The 20065-nt window shown below is 39.4% G+C and overlaps 1 protein-coding gene across 2 annotated transcripts in view; it reads right to left on the reverse strand.

Moving 5' to 3' along the window:
* The window catches only part of LOC131351812 (F-BAR and double SH3 domains protein 2-like), a 96660-nt gene that overhangs the window by 30165 nt on the left and 46430 nt on the right, over positions 1 to 20065 (reverse strand). For both annotated transcript variants that reach the window (XM_058387415.1, XM_058387416.1), the window contains exons 4-8: positions 14465 to 14544; positions 12787 to 12931; positions 12046 to 12179; positions 10883 to 10937; positions 9738 to 9866 (exon numbers count right to left, since the gene is read on the reverse strand). In XM_058387415.1, the coding sequence (XP_058243398.1) occupies positions 9738 to 9866; positions 10883 to 10937; positions 12046 to 12179; positions 12787 to 12931; positions 14465 to 14544 (543 nt within the window). The remainder of the gene's footprint in view (positions 1 to 9737; positions 9867 to 10882; positions 10938 to 12045; positions 12180 to 12786; positions 12932 to 14464; positions 14545 to 20065) is intronic.

Here is a 20065-nt window from a genome sequence, read left to right on the forward strand (position 1 = left end):
TGTTCCTGGCTCATAGATTATTCAATGATTTGCTACCTTTGCTCTCAAAGCAGTGGGAAAACGTCAACTTCCAGGTTTTGTCAAGACGTGAGAACACACACACGCACACAAGCACACACACAAGCACACACACAAGCGCACACACAAGCGCACACACAAGCGCACACACAAGCGCACACAAGTACACACACAATACGAATGATTGATCCCAGGTAGCAAAGGATTCCAAGCCAAATATGGTTGAATTCAGGGATATAAGGGTCAGTTATGTTAATGGTCAGTGTATAAATTAACAAGCTGTTTAAGGTTTTCACATTTTTTATTTAGAATTTGGTCCAAATGCTGATCATATCGAACGCTTGTTTCAGCCTTTTTTAGGTTTAGGATAAATGCAGCCACATGACTGTAAATTCTGGTCCAAATTAAGTGTGGTAAGAATGCGCCAGCATTTGGGTCAAGACTCATTCTGGTTACGGATAAACCACTTGCACACTAAAGTCATTCCTGACAAAGGTGTGAGTGACGGTCAGTCCTGAGGGGCAGTGGCGCGCACACACACAATGCGGTGACAAATAAGGGAAATCCCAGCAGTCAGGGTACTTTTAGCATATGAGCTGTTCTCCTTCTCTGGCTTGCACTTCCTGTCTGCACACGACCATTTAAGGAAAAACATGAGCCCAAAACTGGACAATGAATAAACGACTTAATGCTTTACCTAAAACCAGTGCCAAAATAAATAACAGTGCCATAATAAGAATTTCTCATGATGTGGTTAAAATATGGTTACATAAAAAATGCCTCATGAATCTTACAGATCCTGAATATTTGAGTTATAGAGCTTTCATTATGATTCTTTCCACTTCTTATGAAACGTCACATCACTTTCTTCTATCACGACTAAAGCGAGAGTTCAGAAATATAAGATACTCTTAAAGTGAAGATTTCTTTATCAAGGCAGAATCTTTCCGGAGAGAATCCCAATCCATCTAATAATTAATTTATTTCCACTTTCCAGATGAAAGGCTGTATAATAAGAATATTATTACTTTCATATATCAGCTGTCAGTCATGTCGTTCCCTAGACATCTCTTTTTTTTAAATTCCGGAAGTTAACATTTACAGCTTGTCATGTTAATACGAAGCTATAATTTCCGCCATGTCAGAAAGCTTAAAGAAAAAGTGTCACCTCTGACTACGACAAAACACTGACACCGGAGACTCCTTCCAAAGAAAAATCCTAAATATTCTCCATACAGAAAACATCACCATACCATAACAAGATGAATCGGTTTATATGCACCATCCATCATACAAGTCCCTGTGTAACGGAATAAGCAGACTAATGTAAACATTGCAGCCAGAGCTTCTGTCTAATCAGCAACAGGCAGACAAGCGTGATGATTTTCCTTTGTAGAGGTGCCCAGATGATGAGCTAACCTTTCTCCAACTGTTCAAACACCTGAGTCCATTTCTGTCTTCCAGCACAAGCAAGAAATCAATTCATTTCTTCAATAAACCCTTAAATGCCCACTAACTGTGTGCTCAACAAAAAGAAAGACCCTAATGTTCTCATAATGTGCTTATGCATCAGCACTGACTGCTAAAACTGGTAATGTTTAGCCTTTTTAAGTAAAAGCTTTAGATAAACGTCTTAAGTTTATTTTAAGGGGTTTTTAAAAGACGTCAGGAAAACGGTTAGTCAAAAGATTGCATACAAAGTTGTCTAGCAAAAAAACGATATTGATATAGTGGATAAAATATCATTCAATTATGATGTTAGTTTAAATTAAAGCCAGCTTAGCCAATAGAAATTGATCCTTTGTATTTATATATATATATAATATTCATACAATTGGTAGCTTTAATAGTTTTAGTGACAGGACAGAAATTAGAATTAAAACATTGACCAAGATTTCTCACGCATTCAGTCTTCCCCTTAAAGTGAACTGATACTTTCCACCTTTATATGAAACGAAAGCTTTCAGTCACCTGGTATAAAAAGAAGAAGTTGGATTTTTTTTCTTCTTCACGTAAACAGGATGTGAAAAGAGCACTGAAACATGGAAGAGGTACATCATATATATGTACCTTACTCTTAAGTTGACCAATCAATAAAAACACTCAACAAAGAAAAAAAAACACACACACAGCAGCACTGTTAAGCAGTTTCTGCTGTCAGACAACAGAGGGAGCTCTCGATATTGTAGCCCAGGCTGCCAATACACTTCCTCGACAGTGCGTGAGAGGTGTAGCAAAAATAACAGAACAAAAGAGAGCAATGCAGCAAAACAGATAAAGAGGATAACACTGTGAGAACAACAATAACAAAAAAAAAACCCAACAATTCTAGAACAAAGCTATTTGCAACATATGCTCTTTTTCCCAGTGCATGCTTTTGAATGCAGAATGAAAGTGACAATAAAAAGACAGCAGGCAGAAAAGATGATGTCTCCTTAGTGACAGAACAGCCGTATCGAACCAACTGAACCAATGAGAAATGAGGAAGGTGGGCAGTAAGCCTGCATGTGATTCGCCAGCTGGCAGCCCTGAAGCCCTGACTGTTCAGATATCAATAATTCACTATGTGCTCCTAGCACTTGGATCGCACATGCACGGCCCGAGGTCAAACCCTCGTTAGGAAGCGGTGCAGAAGAGAGATCATGTAGCACTTCAGCCATACAGAGAGAACGGGCCGGACAGCACTACAGCACCGACTCGCTAATGCTTTTAAACGCTCTTTCACTCCAGTCCTCAATTTTTACATTGTACTTTGATGCCTTCTTATTAACATGACATGATGCATTGTTTTTTATCGTAAAAACAAGTGGTGAGGAAAAAGAGTGTTTATAGCTGATGTCATAACAAAAACTACAGGAACTTGTTTCCTGAACGTGTCACAGCATTAGGTTAACTATATAATAATGAAAAAAACAAAACAAAAAGGTATGACATCATTCTTTAAAAAATGTCATTCTTGTAACGGACTTAAAAAAGCCCTTTGGGACATCCTGCTAAAGGAAAAGCAACTTCAAGGGAGCCAACACACGCCATGGTTGATTATTTTCCCATAACATGCATATACATGTTGCGTTTCTCATATACCTCATAATCATACATCACTCCTAGTGATGTATTCTCCTAAGAACTGAATGATAAAGCCGGCTTGATCAAGAATGATATTATCTAACCTTCGCCTTCAGTTTTGGTCTCAGGCCAGGGTTACATTTGCTTACACTTGCATGTGTATGTGTACGTGAGATGGCTGTAGATTTTACATTCATTTGGCTCATCAACTGTGTGACTTGGATTACCTACGTAAACAATGGGGTGCAGTATGTGAACAATGCACATGGATTTGTTTTAAAAAAAAATAGCACATTTAAAATCTGCATCGACGCAAGTGCTGTGCATCGAATAAGCTAGTACAAGAAATAACATAGCTTACACATTATAAAAAGTAAAATAGCAACAGAAAAAATGTGTGACAGATGTGTCATGGGCAAGTAGGTTTGAAGACAAGATTTAAATTCTGAAATAAAAAGGGTGTGTCTAATAGCTGGTGGTAAGCAGTTCACCCACATGGGTTTTAATTGTGACCTTTGAACAGTCTCACAAATTGTGAGACTCTAAGGATCTTTATCCAACTGACTGTGATAACTCAACAATATTAAGAGAGGCTAGATCATGAAGATGTTTAAAAACAAATAACGACACATTAATATATAGTGTAACTAAATGTTTAGTGTCCTTATTTATACACTATATTGCCAAGAATTTTGGGGGTGACCCCTTTCTGTTCCGACATAAAGGTCCATAAAGACATGGATGAGCGAGTTTGATATGCAGGAACTTCACAGAGTCCTGACCTCAACCTGAAAGAACATCTTTGGGATGAATTAGAGCAGAGAATGCGAGGCAGACTCTCTCGTCCAACATCAGTGCCTGACCTCACATATGCGCTTCTAGAGGAATGGTCAAAAATTCCCATAAACACACTCCTAAACCTTGTGGAAAGCCTTCCCAGAAGAGTTGAAGCTGTTATAGCTGCAAAGGGTGGGATAACTCCATATTACATTCATGTGCAACATCCCAGTTTTGGAATGGCTCAAAGTCTCTGCACTAATTCATCCCGAAAGTGTTCTATCAGGTTGAGGTCAGTTCCTCCACACCAAACTCGCTCATCCATGTCGTTATGGACCTTGCTTTGTGCACTGGTGTGCAGTCATGTTGGAACAGGAAGGGGTCATCTCCAAACTGTTCCCACAAAGTTTGGAGCATAAAATAGTCCAAAATGTCTTGATATGCTGAAGCATTAAGAGTTCCTTTAACAGGAACTAATAGGCCAAGCCCAACCCCTGAAAAACAAAACCTGATATATCTGTAGGATATATCAAATTCACCAAATTCTATTGCCAAAACATACTTGGCCAGTAAAGCTGATTCTGATGAAATACACTCTCTGCTGCTGCAACAAGATTGGATTAATGACCTGATATTAGTGCTTTTTTTCAGTGACTCGGATCATTTGGCTCAGCTTGCGAACAAGTCGTCTATTTCGGTTCTTGCTAGCAAAATGAACAGTGCCTAATATTTTGACCAGTGTTTGTTTGTCTTCGCATAACTACAGCACATCTTCTAAATAACAGAATAATTGTTCATTCAGCAAGGCGTTTGAAATGTGCAAGAATCCCTGCATTAATGTTACCAGGCCTGCTGTGTTTGTGCTTCATTAAGAAGATCCATTTCCTGATAAAAGATCTCCTCTCCTCATGCACTTGACTACATGGAGTACATCTTCAACAAGCAGCCGTGCAGCAGAGCTGAAACTCAAACACATCTCACCATTCATACTAATAAACAGTTCCCATGTTGAAAAGAGGTTTCCATGGAAGCATGTTGGATAAATGACATTGCCAGAGTAACAACATTGCCTGCATCTACAAAAAAGCAGAAGAAAAAAAGAAAAGAAAAATAGAGAGATGCCTCATCTTGGCACTGATGACGCGGTTTCTGGCATTTTCACAACACATATATTAACATAGCCTCCTCAACTCCCACCATGTTCAGTATTTAACTTGTTGCGCAAAATCAGACAAACTAGTCAAAAAAGGTATTCCGTCACTGGTCGGGTTATGCCTCATCTCTGACCGTCCTCTAGTTAGAGATACAATGGTACATACACACGTTCTGTGACTAGTGTTTACCTCTCACTGCAAAACCGAAGGTACAGGGGGTGGAGCTGGACCTGATCCAAACAAACTCCTCCTATTGGAGTGGAGTCGAATCGATGGTCCAGGTTTCCAGCTAGATAAGTTTGTTCTTCAGTGCTATAGAGCCTCCCATGGGTTAAAGTTAGCATTCTTGGAGTTGGATCAGGTCCAAGTCCACCCACTGGATTTCTGGTTCTACAGAGATGACTAGCTTGTGTCTGCACTGTCATGTGTCAGTTATAGCCCCAGCCCAGCCTTAGGCTTTCTTCCCAGCCCTTTATTTAGGGAGGAATTCAGTTTTAGCCAAAATATGTTACTTATCTCAGTGTAACGCAGAGGCAAGGACTTTAATCTTATAAATCTCAATTATAACAAACTTGGAACAGTATGTGAAAATGACCTGCATTACATTATAAACAGCCCAAAATCTCTTACTTTGTAAAATGAATTTGCTGTAAATACACTGAAAATGCAAATTTGATACCTGTAACACATCCCAAAAATAAAAAAAGTTGCAACAGGAGTATGTTTACCACTGCGTTGCATCAACTTTCCTTTTAACAACACTTAATAATCACCTGTGAATAAAAACACCAAATGATCCATTTTATAAAGCTGACTACTTTTGCCATTCTTCCATTATGCAAGTCTTTATTACCATGCTGTTATAAAGTAAAGATTTTGGCTTGTTGGCGCATGAACGTCCCTGAAAAAGACATTGTCTAGAATCCATTATACACTATATGCTCAAAAGTTTGTAAACCCCTGACCATAACACTCATTTGAAGATCCCACTCTACATCTGCTGTTCTAATAACCTCTAATCTTCTGGGACAACTTTTCACTAGATCTTCATTCAGCCTCTTGAGCTTTAGTGAAGTCAGGCATTGATGCTAGGTGAGGAGGTCTGGAGTGCAGTCTGCATTACAGTTCATCCCAAAGGTGTTTAGTCAGGGCTCTGTACAGGACATTAGAGATCTTCGGCACCAACCTAGGCCAACCATGTCTTCAGGGACCTTGCTTTGTACATATTTTGAGTCTCTTAGTTCCAGTGAAGGTAAAAACCATAATGCTACGGCACACAAAGGCATCTTTGTGGACAGGGGTTCATAAACTTTCGTCCACATGGTATATATTGCTCTAAAATGTAATAATATATAAATATATATATATTTCAGCTTTTACCTTTGCCATGGTCACTAACACAACCCTATACCATGACAGCTCCTAGCTTTTAAACTTTAAACTGGTAGCTAGATGAATCTGGACGGTTCGTTTTGTCTTTAGCCCAGAAAACACAATGTCCATTATTAAGCTTGACCACTGTACATGTTTTCACTGAATACATCAATGAACAGTGTCTGTTAAAGTATTACCAAGTTCATACGGTCATATCCAATACAGGGGCATGCTTTTTGATGCAGTTCCATCTGAGGGTTCAAAGTTCATGGACATTCAGTAGTGTAGACAATCAGCCATTGAGAAATGTTGTTCTTAAACTGTTGGGCTATTCAATGATACAATGAACTCATACTTGATCATATAAGACAAAGCCTTACCTCAAGGCTCCTTTTATACCCCAAGCATGACTGCATCACCTGTCTTTGAACAACTTACACCTGTCCCAACGTTTTGGAAAGTTACAGGCAAATTTCAGAATGTGCATATACTCACAATTATCAGATTTTCATCTTGTCTAGTGCACATACTGTATGTGTTAAGGCTTATAACAACGCTCCAGGCACATCTGGCACTAATCCCTTTCATTGTTATGCTGTGTCTTTAAAATCTGCATTTCCCATGATGCTCAGCCATGATCACACAAGCACACACATGTGTGATGTTTCAGAACGAATCCCAGCTAACATAATCATCCACTAGAAAATAGGCAGGTCAAAGAGGCAACAAATTTCCCCTTTAAGCAGTATTTTCTAGCCCGAGGAACCCACAATTAGACCACGTCTTCATGTACTGCTTAGCCTGAATGTTTCATAAGGATGAGGAGCCAGAACATTAGAATGAAAAATTCACCTCAAATATGTGGCTCAGGATCATTAAAATAAAGGAATGACTGCTAAGACTGAAGGCATTTCTTATATTCTTTATATGGACAAGCAGCTTCATATGCTATTAATATGACATCTAATGTTACTCTAGAAGTTCTGAAGTCTGTGCTTTAAACCCAATAAAACTAAATATACACAGTTTTCTCTTCAAACCACATCTGTTCAATCAGCTCAGACATGTTTGGTGTTTGTAGCGTGCTTCTCATAGCTCTGCTCTGAAAATATAAGGCTAATTTTGCCTAGAAATAATGTATTTTTGGCTAAGCTAGTCCTCTAAATAACTGACAAGTAAGCATTTTTAAGAAAAACATTTCTTTCCTTTTTGACATGGACACATCACAAACTCTGAACAAGTATTTAAAGTATTTGGAAAAATGGCTCAATCTGAAGAGTTTAATTTCAAGACATGCTGCCGGAATTCCCAAAAAAAGGAAGGTGAGCAAGTTTATGGGATTGCATCTCTAAATAAGGACATGTTCTGCTGCTGTCAGTCCACTCAGATCTACCAGAGCTGTGTGTATACTGGCAAACGCTGTTTTGACCTGCACAATGGTATGAGAAGCCACTTGTTTCTGAAGAGAAGAAGAAAAAAAATGAGCCAAAAATTACGCTAGGTGATCCACACCGAGTAAGTGGGCAGTATATTATTTTGCTGAGCTAAGTGGGCCGAGAGGCAGACAGCTCGGTGGCACAGCTGTGTATACAGGCTCGTTAAAGCTGACGGGTAAAAGTGAGAAGCTTGTTCTCGTGGTTACGATGGGTCCCTGGAGACACGAGGTGCTGGGAAGTGACCCTGAGAGGGTGGGGAAGAACACAGCACATACCAGACATGCTTCTCTAACACACACACAGGCATGCGCACTGAACCACAACTTTATCAAGTGCTGAGGTCCAACTTAATCTTAGTTCTCAGACAGAATAAAATGTAGACTCAGAGAATGGCAAGATTAGGCAGAACTCTGCCTGTCAGTCTCAGTGAAGGAGGTGTGGTTTCTCTGTCAGTGCCAGTGAAGGAGGTGTGGTTTCTGTGACTGTCAGTCCCAGTGAAGGAGGTGTTGTTTAAGTAACTGTCAGTCCCAGTGAAGGAGGTGTGGTTTCTGTTCCTGTCAGTCCTAGTGAAGGAGGCATGGCTTCCGTCTCTGTCAGTCCCAATGAAGGAGGTGTGGCTTCCGTCTCTGTCAGTCCCAATGAAGGAGGTGTGGCTTCTGTCTCTGTCAGTCCCAATGAAGGAGGCGTGGCTTCTGTCTCTGTCAGTCCCAATGAAGGATGCATGCCTTCTGTGTCGTGTCTGTCAGTCCCAATGAAGGAAGTGTGGCTTCTGTGCCTGTCAGTCCCAGTGAAGGAGGTGTGGTGTCTGTGCCTGTCAGTCCCACTGAAGGAGGTGTGGTGTCTGAGCCTGTCAGTCACAATGAATCTCACGTTTTTAGCAAAGCAAATCAAAACAGCACAGACAAAACATGATGAGAGACACACTGCTAACTTTATAGAGGTATGTCTTGGCCTCTCTTGACACTGGATTGCTCGAAACAGAGAAAAAAGAAACCTGCTCTTTCAGAACTGGTTCAAGACTGCGTCACAGTGGGCAAAGTGAGAATGATTCATCATGACGAGGTACATGAGGACACAGCTGGAAAGTGGACAGATGCAGATTATATAGCTCATGAACTTATTGTGGTGAGTGACTGTATTTCTGATCATGACCTCAATTTGGCAAATAAGAGAAAACATACAAGTAGCACAAACTGTATGAAGCACAGCTGAGCGTGAGAATGAGATCAATGAGACAAACAGCGTAGTATCAGATGCACGCTAAAGTTTCAGTCACTCAAACTGTTTTCCCAAAGCAGAAATAGTTATGACTGCTTGATCAGGGAGAAGAAAGAGAAGAGAAATGTGTTAAACGTGGTCCGTGGCACATATTTAAAAGAAAATCAGGTGTCGAATGAATGAACACTACAAAAAATATACAACAGAACTACAGCAAACTTCAAACTTGTGCATTATCAGTCATTGCTTCATTTATAATCAGTTGAATTTACTTTGGCAGCCTATATACTTTTCAGGCTGAGGAGAAAGCAGCTAGCTGAGGGTTATTGTTAGCATAGATGGAGCCTATAGCCATCTATTGTCTCAATTGTCTTGACTTGTTACTATACATTTCTTCAATAATTCCTAGTTCTTGCTAGGCAAATGTGATCATTTCAGGCTAATACAAGTTTATAACTGTTTAGTTGACTCAGAGCTAGCCAACATTAACTTTCTATTTAGCTACCAATCTTTTAATGTGGGCATTATCTTGGAAGCATGCTTAGATAAGACTATTTGGATACAAATCGTAGCTACGTCTTTTCTAAAAAATTTTAATACATGTCATCCTATTAATTATGCCCTTTTATACTCAGTGACTTGAGTACTCAATGAAAAACAGGAACACATACTCTATAGACCAAAAAGCTTTCACCTTGATACAGTTGGCCAGGTCAGTCTGGTAGTAGCGGTCCTGATGTGCGTTGGCTGCTGCAAGTGTAAGAAGGTATTCGTTTCTGGCGTGGGTGGCTTTGGAGTTGCAATCACTTCTCTTGGCTTTGAGCTAATACACAAATGACAGGTTTTTAAAAATCAACACTTTGCATTTATACAACTAAACAGCTTTATTTCAGGGGTGGGTAACATGGCCAAGATGACCAGGATACAAGATACATCACAATATTTACTGTTTTTGAAGTTTGCTAACAAGATAGAAGGAGACAAGGCAACAGAAAAATAGCCTAAAAATAAATATAATAAGATAAAATAAAGATATAATTAGCTACTTGTAATACTATCATAGCAAAAACAGTGTTATTAAAAGACTCTCTATAAACCCAACAATCTCTTTTTTTCAATAGTGTTCTTGAATTCTCAAATCCTATATACAGGGATTAAAACATGCATTTATTAATCTGATGAAGTTTTAATTAATTATATAAATGAACATTTTAAGAAGGATTCTCCAGTGTCAGCACTTTGTAAGTCAGAGAAGATAGTCTTCTAAAAGTCTTCAGGACAGGGGGCCTGAGGGTTTCCTGAGCAATATGTTGAGGGTTTATTTTTTATATTTTAAACTATTAGATGTTATAAGGTAAGTGATAACAGGGTCTAACTCGTTTCACAGAGCATTTAAAGTAACAACAAATGAATAAAAAGTATGATGATTTTCAATTTATCCAAGACGTTTTGAATGTATTTATTTTGATGATGATAACATTGGGCGTTTAAGGGTTAAGCATCTGGACTAATGATCAGAAGGCTAGATATCAAATTCCTACTGTTGGACCCCGAGCAAGGCCTTTAACCTGCTGACTGCTGTATCATAGCTGAGCTGGTGTTGTAAACCCAGCTTCCTAACAAGCTGGAATATGAGAAGAAAAGAATTTCTCTGCCCTGTACATGCAAATGAAAGGTGTGTGGTGCAGGTATGAATGCATCAGGTACAGTGTTAATACCCACAAAGAAATCTAGTAGAAGTCTAGGAAATGCTTAGTATTTAGCAAATTGCTCAACCCTTCCAAACAAACAAGAACCATAGAACGTGATGTCCGTTTCGAGTGAGGCTGTTTTGCTCACCTTGACGCTGGCCTTCTGTAAACTAATCCTGGACTGAAACAGGCCCAGCTTTGACCTAGGAACACACAGCAGACTTTAATCAGCACAGCATTCAGACAGTGTAAATCAAACCCAGCTCTAGACACCACAGCATAAAGACCATCTTCCTGTGGGTTTGAAAGCATTCACAGTGGAACCTGTCCCACTATTGAAGAAAACTTTGCAACTTTACAGTGGTTATAAAAAAAAAACACAAGGACTAGATTGTTCTTGAGTTGTGAAAGGAAGGAAAAAGGAGTCTTAATCAGCCTACGCTCGGACCTGCGTGACAAAGAGAAAGCAGGCATTACAAATTCAACCAAGATTAACAGCCTCACAGACCCTGAACAGGAAGTAACAAGAATTCGTAGGCTCCGTGTCAAACCCAGTTCAGACGGAAGGAAAAAGTAATAATGCAGTATGCAGTGACCGTTATATATTGGAGCAGCTGCTATGAGGGACTGAATCATTTGTTTTTGGGTTGAGGCTCTCAATGCAGTTGAATATATCTAGACAAAGCAGCTTATCATGATTGATAAAAGCTTGGTGGAGGTCTGATCACAATATATTAAGGCGGAAAGGTGAAAGACTAATGGCCCCCACTTTCAATTCCTCAGCTGAACACAACAGACAAGTGCAAACCCTCCATTTCACGTTATTGCCAGGAACAAAATGTGGTGCTAGACCTGTGCCCAAATCAATACGAACTTTACTAGCCGGTTGCACATGCTATCCAGCTAAGCAACTCTTTTTCCCTTTCTCTCTCTGATCTACTTGCATCTTAGGACCAGGCCTCAATAACTGAACCGTCATTAAAAAAATTTTGTATCTAGCTAATAATCCATAAAGAAGAAAGAAAAATGTCCCGAAGGTTTTTAGTCAAGGACATGCTGAGAATTTACTGTATAGCGTTTTCTGCCAAACACACGGGAACACTTGATTTCATATAACCTCTGAGTAGGCAGAAAATTGAGGAGGAAGACTCAGAGGTTTGAGATGAATCTCCTGCTAGTTTCTAATCGCCAATAAACAGAATGGCTCCGGAGCGGTTTTCAGAGCTTCGTCTTTATGATCAAAGTGTAAACAGGACAGTTCTGAAGCCATTAGCTTTAGGGCCTAGACCTCACTGCATGGAGAGTACCTACTTGGCCTCGATGTCTGCTTTTTCCCGGACGGCCTGGGCCATCTGCTCCAGCTCAAAGTACTTCTTCTTGGATTTTGCCAGGTCCTTCACAGAGTCTTGGAGTTCAGCCTGGATCCGGCCCAACTGCTCGATGCACTGTAGCGCAAAGACCCACGAAGGGCACCAACACAGAGGGGCAGAGCAAAGGGGCAGTTAGATACCACTCATAGGACAAATATGTAAGTATTGTATTGTTTTCAGTATGCACATATTGTGCAGACTCAATAAAATGATCTAACCGTTTCAGATATTTTATTACACACTCATTTTACATGTGGATTGCACAAGTACTTCGGTAAATATCTGTGTGTATCAAGCATTCAAGTGTAACAGTACAGGTGTAACAGCGAGATGAAAAAAGACTATGCATGTACAAACTACAGAGTCAGTTTGAGGTTGTGTTTCATTCCTGAAAACATTATTTTACTGAATGCAGTACTTTACTGAGTCCTTTGGGATTTTTCTCATGGTTCTCTTTATCCTTCTTGTAGCCAAATTAACTGACAACATGGTAATTAATTTCCACATGTTAAACAAGACATAACCTCTTTTTAAATATGAATGAAATGTAGTTAATGTTCATGTTCTTAACTAAATTCCTCTAGAGGCATAACATCAGATATAAACTCAAAGGCATACATCATCGCACACACACACACATCACATTAAGTATAGGGGAAATCAATGTGAGTGAGAGCAGTACCTTCTTGAGCTGCTGCTCTTTGTAAAGGCGTACGGTTTTGGCAGGGTCCGAGATCTCGTTCTTGTAGTTCTCGCAAATGTAGAGTCGAGTCTGGTTCACCTCCACTGTGCCCTCCAAATATGCCCTCCACACCCCGTACACATTCCTGCAGCAGAGGAAGTGTCAAAGCTTTTCCACATTCTCTAGCGAGGCTGCATGTGGGCAACAAGCCACACGTAACAAGACATGTCAGGTTATTAGAGGAACATAATGTTACATAATAGGTACAATGAACCTGGGTCACTAGTACCAAGTGAAATATACAGTACACACACAGTACATCCTCCATTACATCTGTTTTTTTAGGGTTCTATCTTTGGAGTCACTGTGTATGTGTAATAATACCAATACTTAGGGGCCCCAAAAATTAAAAATGCTTAAAAAATACAAATATATAAACAAATAAACAAACAAACAAACAAATAATAAATAAATAAATAAATAAATAAATAAATAAATAAATAAGAGTAATAATAATAATAATAATAATAATAATAATAATAATAAATCTATGTACTGGAGCCTATAGGTCTGTTCATAATACTGGCTTCACAATTTAATGTAATTAAATTCTCAGAATATTCTGAACAAAATTTGAATGACTCATAAAAATGCAAAACAATCTGCATTTTTGTCTGCATAAAAGTAAATAAATAAAAAAACAATGTCTAGCAACAGAGGTTTAATATTGTAAACAAACAGACTGCAGATTCACAATATCTCAAAAATTAATAAATAAATGTATGAATTCCCAATAAAAAATTGATGACTGATGCCTGATGATGAAAAATTGAAAAATTGATGACGGAAATGATCGCCTGAAACATAATAAGCTCAGCGGCAGCACCTGAGATCTCCAAAGTCTGTTAAAATGACAGATTTCGGTGGGCTCCTGCTCGGGCACTGTTAAATCGAGGCATCGTGTGTATGGTGTTATTTGAAAGCAACTGATTCCTAAGCGTCTGATGGCACAGGATCTCTTTGAAAGGATGTGATCATGTGACCAACATGCCCTCTATGTTTTAACTCTATGGGTGTGGCACCTCTGATGTTCACACAGTACAACAGCATTAAATTCATAATTAATAGCAGTTAAGATATTCTAAGATTTGAATCGCACATTCCCATGATGCACTTGCAAATTTTTTGCATCATGCGCATTGTTTCTCCATAACTAAAGACAGAAAGATAGAAAGTCTCCATAAGTAAAGATATATTAGTTTAATGGCAACACAAATATATTTTATTTTAGCTGGACAATAGGAAGGGTATGGTGAAGCATAAATATTACCCTAGATGTAAAGCATGGTCAGAAGTGATAGAGAGATTTAGGTGAGCTTTTTCATGTTCACTAAACTAAAGGCTACAAGCATCCAACTTAGAAGTTTTAATGTATTCAATGATAGAGACTTCAAAGCACTCTTGTATGTCGCTCTGGATAAGAGCGTCTGCCAAATGCCAGAAATGTAAATGTAAATATTAATCTCATAACGCCAGTGAAAAAAACAAAACAAAAAACATCTTAGCTGATGGACATCTATATCTGGGGTGAGGAAGGAAATTTTGTGCATTTCAATTTTATTCCCTTTATCATCATAGTATGTTTGGGAAAATGAGGATCGTGTGTGCAGTGATTCACCTGTAGTCGTTTCTCTGGTCATCTGGTTTGATGCCAGGCCAGTCCCTCTTCAAATACTGATTGGCCAGCTTCTGGAGAGCCTGCAACGACACCAAACACAAACGACAACAACAAAAGCACCGTTAATTGGCTGATCCACTCCTCCATTCAGACTCTCAGCATGAATCCCGTGCTTGGCAAGAGGAAACGCAGTGTGGCCGAGGGGCCATATGTGTGTTCTCATGACCCCGTCATTAAACACCATTTATCACGAATCAAAGAGCTATCAAACACCAAAGAGCAGCGACATTACTAAACAATAGCGATGTCAGAAGAGTTACATCATTAGACACACACACCACAACATACTGTGCCAGTTCCTTTGGAATTCTGTGACATACGCTTGCACTAGTGAGGGGGTGTGTATGTGTGCTTCCATATGGGAAAGGGAGAGGCACAATTACAGTGAAGACCCCCTTTTATGTATCTGACATATGGCCAAACAAGTGAGGATTTCTGCGTCAAAATATTCAGTAGAGATTCCCAGCCAGAGAGACGGTATGGAGTAAACAGGACTCACAGTCACACTGGACAAACATGACACAGTTATGTCGTACCCACCTGACACATTCCCAGCTCTGAAAACAACAGCACTATTAGAGCAGTACATCTCTCTCTCTCTCTTGAATGATAGCAATGATAAATCACAACACTATAAATATATGAATAGATGCTTAGTTTGTTTATAACTTCAAACATATTTTACATCGATTAAAGTCAAGTGCCAAACACTACAACGTAAATCCTTCTAGAAACACATCCTCAGTGCAGTCCTGTCTTTCCAACTCACACTGAGCTTGACTTTCAAGCATCATGTACAAGTGCCGAGGACACATTTCTATACGTTCTCACCATGGGCAATTCAAAGGTAATGTGCAAATGATAGTACTGACATTAATGTCATGATTTCATGCATCATGAGCTGTGAGCTATGAGGTGTCTGATCTCTTGTACACTTTCAGGCCACAAGCTTCAGAATCACAACCAGATTAGCTATCTGCATTTCTGTGTATACCCACTTCCACTGATTGGTTTGACAAACCACTGCCAAATATATATAAATAAACATGCAGTACCATACAAAAGGTCATTAACTGGTAGACCATGATATGAATGTACATCCATCCATTCTCTGTACTGCTTATCGCTTCTTATTCCAGGATACTATGCTGGGGACCCTGGACCCTGGGTTTCCGTCAGGTACTCCCCTTTCAGCCCGAAGACCTTTCTTGTAGGCTGATTGGCATCACTATTTTGTCTCTAGTATGTGAATGTTTGTATGAATGTCTATGTACGATTGACGGGCACCCTATCCTCCATGATGTGCCCTGAGCCCCCAGGAATAGGCTCCAGGTTCCCTGCAACTCTGAGTAGCATAAAATGGTACAGAAAATGAATAGATATAGCACCTTTTTGGTGTCCAAAACAAAGAATCCAAAAGAGATAGCTCTGAAAGACCAATTGTTATTGTCAGGGGCACTTTAAATGCCTCAGTAGCCTTTCATTCAGCTTGCACTCCGAGGCTCTCCATCTCCATGTGTGCTTCCATAGCTACGACACGTCATATATGTGGTATGTGTCACAACTTCCTGCTTGAACATACATAGAAATCCCTCTCTCTCTCTCACACACACACACACACACACACACAATTTCTCTCGCACTATCCCTCCCTCCTCCCTTTAACCAAAAGAAAGAAGGCTTTCTCCTATGACTGCATGTAATTCCAAGGTGTGTGCAGGCTAGGATGGGTGGAGGTGCTCTCGGATAGAGGGATGGAGAGAAGGAGAGAGACTGCTCTTTTCAGACTTTCTTGTCAGCTGAGCTTACGTTTTTTATTTTTCTTTCTCTCTGTGCAGCCTAAAATAAGCATAGACTGGACAGGGCTCTTTACACACTCCTTTAACAGGATCACACCAGAGAGAGAGAGAGAGAGAGAGAGAGAGAGAGAGAGAGAGAGAGAGAGAGAGAGAGGATTGATTGATAGCTGGACGATCAGCTAATGACTTCTTTTTTGAGCTTTCACTCTCAGTCATTTATGTCTTCAACATGTTGAGTCTTTAGCTGCCTTCATATTTTAGAAGGTTTTAATCACTTGACACCATCACCAGCTCTGAGTTCATGCGATGATGATGATGATGATGATGATGATCATGATGACGATGACTGTCCTTCAACTTCAGATTCACAACAGACCTGACAGGCACAGCTGACATGTTCTTTCCTTTTCATACTTTACCAAGTAGTTCGTATTTACATATTTGATGACAACATCTGTTAAAAGAAAAGGAAATCTGGAAAGATAATGCTATCTCTAATAACGTGTGGGTCAACCGAGTGCTGCAGGAACAAATCCTAAAACCTGGAAATATTTTAGAATATTAGCACCTATTGAAAAATCCTACTGGCATTTAGTCATGAGAACCGAGGTGATGCTAACTTGATTGGCTTATAAAAATACCTAACTCCTGCAGCAATCTATAAACAATACTGGGTGTAACTGAGTGGCATGTGTGCAGGTGGTGTAACATGCAAAGCTGTATTTTTTAAAGCTGAAAAACAAACCGACTGTTTATTCGACTGCAACTGCTATAATGAAAGAGAATATGTACAAACTGTAACAAATAAAAGTTTTTAATAAAATATTGGCTTTAGGATGGTTTTTGGGCTGGTATTGGAAAATAACTTTTATTGTCATTCAACAATTTGAGCTTTTTCTTCTTTTTCATCATGTTTTATTCCTTATACATATAATAACGCAATAGTGACTATGCAGAGTGGTCTGTTCTCATATGTGCAACTCCTTGACGTCTTAGTCTATTGCTTGCTCTATACATTCGTGTAGGAATGTACTTGGGTAAAAGACTGTTCTAGTCATTTTCATAAATACTGGGACATTGATAAAAGTAATACACTATATTGCCAAATGTTTTGGGACATCTGCCTTTACATGCACATGAATTTAATATGGAGTTGACCAGCCCTTTGCAGCTATAACAGCTTCAACTCTTCTGGGAAGGCTTTCCACAAGGTTTAGGAGTGTGTTTAATGGAATTTTTATGGAATTAGAAGTGCATTTGTGAGGTATGATGTTGGACGAGAAGGCCTGGCTCACAGTCTCCGCTCTAATTCATCCCAAAGGTGTTCTATCAGGTTGAGGTCAGGACTCTGTGCAGGCCAGTCAAGCTCCTCCACACCAAACTCGCTCATCCATGTCTGTATGGATCTTGCTTTGTGCACTGGAGTGCAGTCATGTTGGAACAGGAAGGGGTCATCCCCAAACTGTTCCCACAAAGTAAGGAGCATAAAATTGTCCAAAATGTCTTGGTATGCTGAAACATTAAGAGTTCCTTTCACTGGAACTAAGAAGCCAAGCCCAACCCCTGATAAACAACACCTGAATTCAATGATTTGGTGGGGTGTCCCAAAACATTTGGCAATATAGTATATTTAGAGAGGGCTATATATTTTAATCCTCCTTGTCCACTGGGACACTTTCATCACTCTAGCGACCACACTCAGCTATAAAAACGGAACAATTATTTTTTTATTATATGACATGAATTCTAAAACACAACAGCCTTTTAATTAGACTAAAATTACTTGGAAATCAATTCTCTCAACATCAAATATCTGTCATATTAACACTTTAAACCTAATTTACTTGTCCTCAACTCTGCATATAAAGAGACTGCAGCCTTTTAACAGCTCTCTGTGTGACCATTTCCACCATTTCACAGCAGCTATTAAGTCGCAATACAAGCCTCATCCAGAGCATATTTAATAGGTAGAGTTTTCATCTGGCTACGGATATTGAATGTTAATGCTTGGTGCATCAATCACATGTTGTGCTGCGCCTCTATAAGTACGTAGATCTGGCCTAAATGCGTCTCAGAAGTGGATTAAGCGATCAGCTATAAATCTGTTTTAAATGCATTATGAACAAGGTACTTGGAAACATTTTACATGACCCAGTTTACACAGTTTACATAAATGTCATAATCAAGTCCATCACTGTGTTACGCTGGAAAGATGGAACCTTCTAGAATGTAAGAAAGCTAGTAGATGTGTTCAGAAGATATAGAGACACCATAATATTGTTATATGTTTTATGTTAAACCCTACTGTAAGTCTGCAGCAGGAGAGCCTGGCTATTTACACAGAGGGGGATAGAGAGAGAAGCCATGGCTCAATAAACACCTGTCTTAAGGGGGGGGTGGGGGTGTTGCTATAGCAACTCAGAGCCAGCTTCCACTTCCTGTGTGGCCCAGAAAAAAAACTGAAACACTAAGTGGGCTTCCTGCTGTTTATCTGCCACTTTACACTGTTTGAGTGCCTTAGTGACTGACATTATGCACAATAAAAACAATTTTTATAATAAAACCCTGTCTCACGATGCAAACACTGTAGCTTTATGGCAGAACCAGTAATTCAGCACATCTGTCTAATCCACTGTTCAATAACCTCTTTCTCTATAAAGGCAAGAGGTGTTACTTTAGAATATTACTTTCACTCTAATCACAGATTTCCGCTCTTCAATCTCACTGGGTCACTTCCTTCACTGCCGCAGACAACCTATGATCTGAACCAGAGAATAAGTAAAGGACGAAACATGCTGTTATTGGAAAATGATCAGTCATGTTGATGGCGTGACAAAAAAAATACATAGAGTTATACTGAGAAACTGCCACCTTGTCTGTTCTAAAGACTTTCCTGTGTCAGGAAACTCAAAGGATCAGCTTTACCTCTGAAGGTTATGATGCACTGACACAGGAGAATCCTTCCAGGCATGCCAAATAACCAACCCCTCTGAGAAATCCTTACAGCTACTACTATAGAAGTGAAATTTGTTACTATAGAAACCATAATGCATCAGAACGAGTGGATTGATAATGCTTGCGATTTCCCTTGCACCTATTATTGCGCCGTTATAAAATCGACAACAACTGTCCAATCAGAATTGAGAATTTAACAGTGCTGAATTATGAGTATGACGTATGGTTAGGTAGGCGCAACAGCATCTTTACTCCCTGAGAAGGTTAAAGTAGGTTCACCTATCCCCCAAGATACTGACCAATTTCTATCTATCTATCTATCTATCTATCTATCTATCTATCTATCTATCTATCTATCTATCTATCTATCTATCTATCTATCTATCTATCTATCTATCGAACAAAATAGTTGTAGTAGGTTCAAATGAGTATCCTAAAAATAACCAGATGGTCTACTATTTCTAAAAGATTTTAAAATTGTGAATCTTTAAAAACTTTTTCAGCTAATTTTGGCCATAAATTCTTGTGTGGGGGAGGAGTTTTGTGATGGTTTGCTTTACCACACTTTAAGAAGAAGAAGAAGAAGAAGCCTTTATTTTTGTCACATATACATTATAGCACTGAAATATTCTTTTATCCACATACCCCTGCTTAGGGATCAGAGCCAAGGGTAAGCCATGATCCAGCACCCTGGAGCAGAGAGAGTTCCCCACAGGAACAGGACCCAACAGTGACAAGCTTGAGCCCCGAACTTCCTATCAACAATCTAGAGCTTTAACCATTTTGA

The sequence above is a fragment of the Hemibagrus wyckioides genome, linkage group LG04, assembly GCF_019097595.1.
Source record: "Hemibagrus wyckioides isolate EC202008001 linkage group LG04, SWU_Hwy_1.0, whole genome shotgun sequence".
Lineage (NCBI taxonomy): Eukaryota > Metazoa > Chordata > Actinopteri > Siluriformes > Bagridae > Hemibagrus > Hemibagrus wyckioides.